The following is a 10,783-nucleotide window of genomic DNA, read 5'->3' on the forward strand; positions in this document are numbered from 1 at the left end:
ATTTTAAAGTTATATATTTTACAGTTGTGAAACTAAATTCAGTACTGCTGTAGATGGAGCTTATATTGGTCACTGTTAAATTACATTAAAAACATAAAACCAATATTTAATACATTTTATTGTTTTGTGAGGCCTTTCGATATCCAAGATATCTTCTTCAGACACATCACAAAAAATGGATATCAAAAGGCCTCACAAAACAATAAAATGTATTAAATATTAGTTTTATGTTTTTAATGTAATTTAAATTCAGTACTGTCAGTATTTTAATGCAGTATTTAAAGTTAGGCTAGCAATATTGCGGTTTAGTAGCTACAGCAAGTAAATTAAATGTTTACTCGTATTTTATCATGTTTCAAACTTTATTAAGTGATTTATACACATCTCCTGACATTCGTTCCGTTACTTGTTTGAGTAAGTTAAAATAGTGATTTGTCCAAATCCATCGTTTCGAGTTGTGTTTTAAGTTTTGACAACGATAAAGCCAGCGTCGTTGTTGGGTTGACGTGACCTCCTCAACACTAGACATTCTCAGTTACACCGGGCCCTGCTATAGAGCGGCCTCCCCAAACAGATCATGTTTCAGCACAATGCCAGATTAGAGACATATGTTCGCGAGATCCCTGCCTTAGATAAGCCCTTGAACCAGAAAGCCGTTGTAGCCAACCCTTCACGGCACAAACAAGCCTTTAACCACTCGCCGTCAGATAATCATCTTAATGGGATAATTATTATCAATTTAGGGGCTGGTTATTTAAGGCACCCCTTTACAAATTGTTATTCGAAAGCCGTAACGGCTTTTGAGGCGATTCAATTTAGTGGCTTAGTGGCTTTTATTTGGTTTTGTGACGATTGGATTAAGAGCACATCATCAAATCACCTAGTTCATAAATTTGAAGTCTACGGCGAAGAATGTACATTAATTTGAGATAGCTATTTTCAATTGGCAATACCCTTTTCAGATTTTCCTAGAAGAAATCACTACCATTGGGAAGTTTATATAGCCTTAATTTGATTATACCCTGTGATAAAATCACAGAGTGGGAATGTAAATACCACCACCAAAACCAAAATCTATAACTAGTAGATTTAAGTGACTCAGTTATTGCTTGAACAGGAAGTAAACTTCAAATGTGTAAGTATTGACTTAGAATGAACGTGAACTATTTAAAGTTTGAACACATTATTTTGTTTTATATTTCTTACGCTATTCTATCGGGTGAATGTCTTTCAAATCGTTCTGCGAGTATATTATCCTTGGAACTGCTTTGATAAAACGATGGACAGTTTACTATAAGACTATAAGGTGTCTAATACCTCTAATTCCTCTGTCTGAGAGAATGGTACTGGATAAAATAGAAAAAATTCTCAACACTTTAAAGATCCAATTTTATGAACTATAAACATTTCATAAAGGCGCAAAAGTTGTCAATTTAAAGAAAACCCTCAAACATCCTTTAAATTAATCATGTGATTTTGATTTTTTTTACAAATTTTGCAGTACTAAAAATGTAGAAACAATACGTTTACAACTATTTTTATTAACGTTAGTGTTGTTGAAACATTTATGTATTTGTTCACAACTTTAAATGGTCTTAGGCTTCAAAGGAGTACGTTTTTTTAACAAATTTTGAAGAATAAAAAGTTCTAGTATGTCTTCTGGGATACGACCTACCATTTTTATCATGGGTTGACCAATTATAAATGAGAATCCTGAGCACGAAGGAAAAGGATTTCGGCTGCATAACATTTTTTTGACCTTCCAGGAATAGAATCATGACGTTTCAGTTAGAGTCTTACATTACTTCTAGGCTATTGCAAAAATCCACTGCTGCGTATAATCAATAAGTTAATACATTCTTTAATTTGTCGATAGAGATTTTAAAAGATTGTGTCAGAAGGATTGGACACAACAGTGGGGGGGGGGGGGCACTAGAGGGCTGGTGTGTGTTGATACAGCCCGCCACTTCAAGTCAACTCCGACACAGGGTGACGCGATATAACTAGACGCCATTTACTCAATACTGCCAAGAAACTGCCAAATTGTCAATTATAAGATGAGCAGTTAATCAATTAGCAGCCTCGGGCTCGGATTGGCTGGCTACCAAACCCCCCTCCTCACCCCTTTCAAACTCCTCTAAGGGGTGGCATCAACCAGCACAAAACTCAATCAAGACTGTTTTTCAAGAACCTTAACTAGTTTAGCTCAGCTTTTAAGAATATCAATTAGGTTAACTTTTTAACATTTTCTCTCTATTATTTTATTAGCTTGTAATATTTACTCCACTTTTCGACTTCTATCTTTACTCTTTAAGGTTTCTTGTTTACTTAAATTTGAAATTTAAATCCGATCAACATCCAAGGATGCAAAAGTAAAAGTTAAAATTAACTTAAGTATACATATAAATAAATATAAATTTACACTTTCCCGTTCAATTTAAATATCCGAATTTTTAGTTAATTTATAACTGTGTTGTAACGTAGTATATAGTCATGAACCGGCAGAGAACTCGCTTGACAGAATTAATTACATCTTCGCACTGTGTATTTATGCCAAATTTACTAAAATACAACTGATATTTTAATCCGCGAGGATTTCATTGAAATTTTTTCCTGAGGAGATTAATTATCTACAAGGTTTGGGTACACCACACCTTGTGTTACGTAACAGGCTTCATTGAGGTTCAATCCAGAGTTTCAAGTCTTGAAGTAGCTCATTTCATTTTTGAAAAAAAAATAGAACTACAGACAATAATACTGCAAATAAATGTTCGAGACTGCATCAAGGTAATGAGATATTGTTACAGCCCACTGAGTGACAGACTTCAACGATGATGTATGTAACACCGTACAACATATTCTTCTCTATGTAGAAATAAAGTTTCATGCAAAAAGACTGCAGATGAAATATTTCTAGATATATCTTGATACATACATGTGCTTTACTGAATTATTTAAATAATAATTATTATTTAATAATTATTTACACTGTCTACTAAAACATTAATTGAAAACAGTGGAAATTTGGGGGATGGGGTCCGGCCCCTTGAATTACCTCGCTGGCTACGTTCTTGATTGTATTTGTGGGGATAATTATGCTACATGTGTTAATATGGGATATGTCTTATGAGTATACTGAGTATGTTTACAAATTTATTCTTCTGTTTTCTAGTTGCCAGCCAATGCGACCGATTTGAAAATATTCGTAAACGCTCAACCAAATCCCATTGCGTGATACGCACTATCATCAAAATCATGTTCCCACATAGCAATAAAGTCTATATACTCGTTTTTGAGATATCGTATGGACAGACAGACAGATGACAGACGGACAGACAATGAAATTTGTGATAGATTTCACTAAAGCTGACCCAATCATAAAAGTAAACCAAAAAATCTTTTGAAACAATTTTGTTTTCATTTTGAAACAAGTATATTTTGGCTAAATATTTACCTCAATTTTGTTACATGGTAGGTTATTTAACTATCGCTATCTGTTACCATAATTGTCTATTCCCCAATAAATTTCCCTTAGAAATATATACAATAAGGCTGTAAAATGAATAAAATTACTTTATTAAACCGTACCTATAATGCAGAGGAACATCTTCTTCATTCTGAATTTTTTGTCGGCACTTAAGATGTTTAAAATTAAATATTGAGATATTTATAGTTCAATAAAACTTAATTAGAATCAAAAAGTAAATTAGTTGCATAAAGAATCAAAATGCAATAAACCAAAATTATTTTGGTTTATTGCATTAACAAAATTAACAAACCATTCTGAGAGAATATACAAAGAGTATTAATAATTTTACATAATATGATATGAAGAAAAAACAAAGCGTTTGAAGACGTAAGAGAAGAGTTTTGTTGAAAGCACCAATTACATCATAAAGTCCTATTACACCAGGATATAAAATAAAGACGACAATCTACAAACCTTTGCCCTAATGAAGAAAGAAGACAAAATAAAACCGAGTCGGAAAACATAATTACCTTGTGACAAGGGCCCAGCCTCTTGCTTGATCCTTTTATTAAATCTCCTTCAATTTTTCATATGAAACTCATTTTTCAGAGCTCGCACAATGGCTTTAACAAAGTAATGTCATAAGGCGCTGAGGGGGTTGGGGGGGGGAGTCGCCCGCGGTACGGAGCGCCGAGAAATTGAAGTGAGACTTTGAAATTTCCTGTTCTTTGCTGTGCCGCCACGTCACCCACTTTGTTACTGCCCTTCCTAAGCCAATTTGTCACGCTGTAGCCCGTACTTTACTAATACAGCCAATTAATTTTCGTGTACTTTAAGTCCTAACTTTCTGTTTAAAAGTTAAACTTGTTCAATTTCCGTAGCATCAATGTTTCTGTTGTGTCCCCGGTGATGGTGTCATCCCAGGGATTCTTGAGATATTTCAAATATTTACGACATTTTCTTTCTGGATACCAAGATGGTTTATAAATAAATACAAATAAAATCGGCTATGCCTACACTTAAATTTTCGGAAATTTACTTTCGTTTCAAACTATCGAATTTACATGTTAGTTAGCAAACACACCAAATAGCGTTATACGAAACACTATATCGTGATATTTATGAAACTTGTTAAATTTTATATTTGCCAAAGTCAAGTTATCAACTTATCTAACTAAATTCTCTCATAGGAATATAAGGAGGATAAATATTAAATATATTAGTGCTGGACAGAAGTATTTTTTAGTATGTTGCAATTCTCACAAAATTAATAGATACATCATTCCAGTTTCGCACACCGACTTTATCTGTTTATACATACATTTTTATTCATCTGTGACATTGCAAAATCGTTCAGGCCCGGTTAACTCACATATGATGACCGAAGTCATGATTCATACCCTCTTCGGGTGCGGGCGCCGTACGGTTGGCTACTATACCAAAAGGTGTCATGGTAGCCGATCTCTAATTGGGTTTATACTAGCGAATTAATATCAAAATATCAGCAGCCAAAATAAATTAATGTGGTTACTCATTATTTGCATTCCTAACAGTTCTTGTTGTTGAGTTTTCACATTTTCATGATTATATCCATATTGTTAAATCTGTTCATGTATCATTTAGTTTCTTGAAAACTGTGTTATGATAGTCACTTACTCAGTTTCTTAGTAGGTACTTAGTAAGTTATTAACACCTTGCATGTTCAATAGCAATTGATGTTATATGGTCGTAATAGACTGAAATCTAAAATAATTGAGCAATTGTAACGAAATGTGTATAAACCAAAGTCGACAGAATTCTTACTAGTTTTTGGCAGTACAATATGGTATTGATAAATCTGTAATCGGTACACACTATAGTTATTAAATTCACATAAATTGAGTAGCGTGTTTCTATGCTTAGCCTACATCAACATGCTTAAATCTCAGTGTCAACAGCGAAAGCATTGGTGATTACATGAATACATCTTGTTGTACTAAGTCATATGAAAGCCTTTCTTAAAAGGCAGACAAAAGACCATATTTTTTTATTTCCTGCGCTTTTAATTGTCCCAACTATATTTTGAAATTATATATTTTTTTTAATGGCGTTGAAATCTTAGTAAGAAAAATCTGGATTTTATTATAAAAATATTAAAAAATTAATTTTACCAATATTTAAGGATCAATCAGAAATAACTAAAAAAGAATGTGCTGGAGAAACATTAAAATACAATTAGACCGGAAGTCTAATTCGGCTCTAAGCACGGGACTCAATTTAAAACAATACCGATGTCAATTGGGGAACAACTGAACTAACTCACACACAACTAGTAAATTGGTTGTTAATTGAGAAACCCGGGGCACATTAACGGGACAACTTAAATGTATTAGGGAAAGTTCACTTGGGAGGGTTCAAGTGATAGTAATTAGTAAGAAAGTGAGCTTCGTGATGGCAAGGGGTTAGGGGAGGGATGAAGGAGGGAGGGGCTTCTTTAATGAGTTGGCAGGAGCTTATAGCAACACTATGTGTGTGTCTTTAATAGCGTTTGTTAATCTAATGCGCACGCGCCCTAATTCCAATTTCAAATTGATGTGGCTGCGGATGGAATTACCCGCCTTTCTCGCTAACCCTGTTTGTCGTTCCACAACGTGCATCTTATAATTACAAAACTTCGCCTTATCAGACGGCTTGTCATTAACATCCCGCGCTCATTAATTTCTTGACAAACTTTGTTTACATTTTTAATTGACTTTGTGACTTGTCGCTGCTCCGCCGCTTCGCCCCCGGCAGCAGACTTCTTCTAGTTAAAGCTCATAGACAAACTTTAACTTTATAATAACTTAAGTAAAATAGTTACAAGTTTTAAATACATTTTCTAAAAATCCTCTCCCTGTAAAAAGTGAATCTTTTTCAGTAATGCACATTAATAATGATTTATGGGAATGATTATAAAATAAATCTCCCTTACTAAAAAGACAATTGTATTACTTCTTGTCATTATTGCGATTTTTTACTGCGAGCTTTCTGTAATATGGACGCGATATACCTATCACTACTTATATAATATATTTAGTATATTTGCTACAAACTATTAATTTTGCTTTACAAAAATTTTTCACAAATATAAAAAAGTTGTCTCCAATTTAAAATAATAAATTAACTACGTCTAAGTAAACGAAATTTTGAAATCTGATACTTCATGATATCCTTTATCATCATTTGCCATCACATCACTACGATCTATATTCTATGGCATACACATGTTATTGAATATTGTTATATTTTTAATAATACTATAGTAAGCTCTTCAAAATCTGCTTTTGTTTTGTTCGGTTCTTTTTAAAATCATAGTTCATACCTTGAGAGAGAAAACAGAAAAATCCGTGCAGAATAATATTCAATATTTAAAATAAATTAATATAGTGTCATAACATTCCATTTAATTTTTCTTTAATATGTAAATTCATATAAAAGACTAAATTAATTATATACTGCCAAAAAATGGACTATTAGAAGGTTCCCATCGACACATGAAGAACTTTAGTATGGGAAGTAGGGAAGACCAAGTATATAGTATCTAGGAGAGCAGTATAGGTTTTTGCATGGCTGAACAAAGAGTACCAGCATCCACATATATCAACAATAGAACATACATGTTTTTCGTGAAGGCACAAACTTTCTAATACTTAAGAGAGGCTAAAACAAAATTCAGTGGCATTTAAAACAGTAGCATTGATAAAAATAAGGACATCAACTCCTCATTTCATGAGAAAGAAATGAACCAGTGAACCAGTGGAGACTTTAGCAGAGCAGGGAAATGTAGAAAAGACTAGGAATAAACAGAGGGTACAGTAGGAGGCAGTACATTAAATACATCTGGAACGGAAAAAGGTTTGAGGGTTACGCGTATATATGTATATATATATATATATATATATATATATACATATACATAAAACTAAAAATCCATAGAGCAGTGGCTGAGTATTAGCGAAGCCCTTCACTCTAGAGGCTGGAAAAATTACATTTTATGTGTGTGTCTGTCTGTCCACCCGATATGTCCAGAACGAACCGACCTATATACTTGAAATTTTGCATATAATAAATATAAAGATAAATATAAGCAACATCAAGTTGCATGATGGTGCATAACACTCTAAAGGATGGGGCTGAGCATTAGCGAACAATTTTTCGTTGGTCCTATAGGTAATCGTGATGTCAACGAGAAAAATTCAGAATGAATAAATTTGTAAACAAACTGAGTGCAATCATTCTTGATTTTTAACGTGTCACTAATAACACATGTAGCTATAGATTAGTAATTTTGCATGCAACCTTAGCGATACGTGATGTGGCGTACTCCTAGACTGTCATCAACATAGAATAAAGTTTGGTAGTGAGCAAAAACGTTAAAAGTTGTAAAACTCTTAAGTATTCCTTTCTATTAATTAAATAAAATTAAACTTTTAATCTCAAAATATTGAATTTTCCGATTTTATAAAAGTAGTATTATGATTTTATCGTTACGCCAAATACGTGTTAATTTAAGGAAATCGGAACAATGAAAGGTTGTCGCTGTGTTTGTAAATAGATCGCGGCACGGAGACTTTGTATAACTTAATCTGACTGGAGTCAAAGGCTTAATTAACTTAGCAGATAAGTGGAATGTGTATTTTGGCGCACAAACATAATAACATCAGCAAACAATGAATAGTTAATGTTCGCCCTGGTTAGGTTAGGTTAAATTGTCAGCGCCGACACAAAGTGTAACGTTTATTTGTGAATTATAACGGCCTCGAACAATTAATTACGAGGTAATTAATATGGAGATTCGATTATTGTTACCTCCCTCGAATAATAGTGCTTTTGCTTTAAGTAAATGAGGTTGCGTTAAATAGAGAGCTAATAACATTTGTGGAGTAGAACATAAATTAATTCAGTTTATCTCCTAACAGAAATGCGGGATAAAAACAAACGAAGGAGTTGTATTTATTAGCCAAATTAATACAGTTTTTACGAGTGCCTTTGTTGTAATACTCAACATATCGTTTATCAAAATGTCAATAGTGACCCGTGTTTTAATTACATATTTTAGGAACAATTGTTTTCATTTTCCGTTTGTGTCTTTTTCATACCAAACGAAAAGTAAACATTTTTGGTGCAGAGTAAACTAGTATTTAAAATCGAATTTTTCCAACTGACGATGGGTATATTTTGGATCTTTGAGACACACTAAATGAGATTTAGTGTACATTTAAAGGTTTCTCGTAGACTATGTGTAGTGATAATATAATAAAGTTACATTTACACAATTGAGTAATTTCACTTATGTTCTTCTTCAGAGAATAGCATGTTTTAGAATGATGTCGGAGACAACATTTGTTGATTAAATATCATATAGAAAAGTGAATGTTTTTTTGGTAAAATATTATTTAAGGAAGTACTTTTATTTAAAAAATAAAAAAGTCATTCCTTCCGGTTATATTTTATAAAAATAGTGTAACATTTCATAGTATTGAGTAGAAAAATTTTCTGTGGCTCTTATTACAAGATATCCATCCATAAATACTACTCTAAATCTCTTATATTTCCTTAATTTACTTGAAAATAATGCGACAGAAACATGTTTCTTCAGTAAAAGGAACGAAAATTGTTTTGAACTAATTCTGCAACTACGAGTATTAAGAGTTTGTTCAGTTTACAAATTTAAGACTGAGGGCATTACTTAAATAGCCATATTATGGAAATATTCAATGTACAAATTTTTTTATATTAACAATTAAAATATTCCACTTTATGTATTTACGTACAGTTTTATTGTGTGGTGTTCAGTTAAATTGTATACAGTAAGCAATTTAGCATAAATCTGTTATTGCGCTGTATAGCGAGTAATCTACTTGTAACAGTGCATGATGCACTAAGGCGTCTAACCCAGTCGGTATGTATAAGGAAGTACAATAAGAAATGACCAAACAACTCCAACTCCTCGTGGAATTTAAACTTCGTTAATTTCGTACCTATTTATTATTTCAGAGATATGTACTGATCCTCAATCCTACAATCATGTTACAGGTCTAGTATGGACTATTCAGACTAACAGTCAACTCCAGGCACATGGTTTTTGCTTCAGTTCTTATCCAGATTAACCTTCTTTCCATCTGACATGGTAGCCAAAGTATCTAACCCTGTACTCCCTTGTTTCAGGTATGGTTCCAGAACCGACGCGCCAAATGGAGACGACAGGAGAAGATGGAGGCTGCCCGTCTGGGTATCAGCGAATACCACCAGTCCGTCGGTACTCTGGGTCGGATGGCGGGGTCCTCCCTGGCGCTCCCCGTGGACCCGTGGCTGGCACCCCCGTTGCTCAGTGCTCTCCCTGGATTCCTGGCCCACCCCCAGACCGGATACCCGAGCTACCTCACGCCACCCATCGTCCCTGCAGCGGCCGATCCTCCCAAGACCTCCACCCCTTCACCGGACCCTTCGCCACAAGACCCGCGTTCTACCTCTATTGCCGCCCTGAGGCTTAAGGCTAAGGAGCATGTCGAGTCCATCACGAAAGGACTGCAAATGGTGTGAGAGTGCTTTGTAAACCGGACGTAACTCTTTATTTATTTCCCAATGGAAGTTCTTTGCTAATGATGGAATTGAATGGGCACATTTCGTAAAATTGCTACTACAATCTATATCAGTCTATTAAACACCTAATTTTTACTTAATATATAAAAAGTTTCGTTAATAGATACATTTAATCACATGTGAAATAAAACGATTGTTCCATTAAATATTATTCATTATTTACAGGTGATATGTTACAATGGAACTTGTCCGTTTTATACCCGTTATCATTTTGATTGGATAAATATATTCAAAAGAATATAATTGTCAAAACTCAACTCTTCAATTCCATCCATGGTGAGACGTTTAAATTTATTTTTGTGCCATTATAGTATAAGTAAAGTCTTTATTGTTTTGTAAAACCAAATGAAAGCAACGCAATAATATTTTGTGAATAAACATATTTTTACCTATATTTCGAAGTATTCTGTAATTATATGTCATAGATAAATTAATACTGTAGAGCCAATACAAACAGTTTGTATTTTTGTTTAATTATGTAAAGAGCTTTTCTTTACATTAACGTGTTTTATTTTCTGAACCTAATCACTGGATTTAAAAACTGTATTGGACACCACTAGTAATATTTAAAATTAGTAATTTAAATTCAAATGTTTTAGAGTCAAGATAAATCATGTTTTAATTTTTACTATATTGTCTTTTTCCATAAGGATATTTTGTTACTATCTAATGTTTTACAAACATTACAATTCA

General features: G+C 33.4%; 1 protein-coding gene across 1 annotated transcript in view; it reads left to right on the forward strand.

Annotated features, from left to right (window-relative positions):
* LOC124355820 (retinal homeobox protein Rx1-like) overlaps positions 1–10,526 on the forward strand; it is a 76,332-nt gene extending 65,806 nt beyond the window's left edge. Inside the window, exon 3 of the mRNA XM_046806974.1 lies at positions 9,656–10,526. Within this exon, the coding sequence (XP_046662930.1) occupies positions 9,656–10,030 (375 nt within the window). The 3' untranslated portion in view covers positions 10,031–10,526. The remainder of the gene's footprint in view (positions 1–9,655) is intronic.
* Positions 10,527–10,783: the final 257 nt, after the last annotated feature.

The sequence above is a fragment of the Homalodisca vitripennis genome, chromosome 2 (genome assembly GCF_021130785.1).
Source record: "Homalodisca vitripennis isolate AUS2020 chromosome 2, UT_GWSS_2.1, whole genome shotgun sequence".
NCBI lineage: Eukaryota > Metazoa > Arthropoda > Insecta > Hemiptera > Cicadellidae > Homalodisca > Homalodisca vitripennis.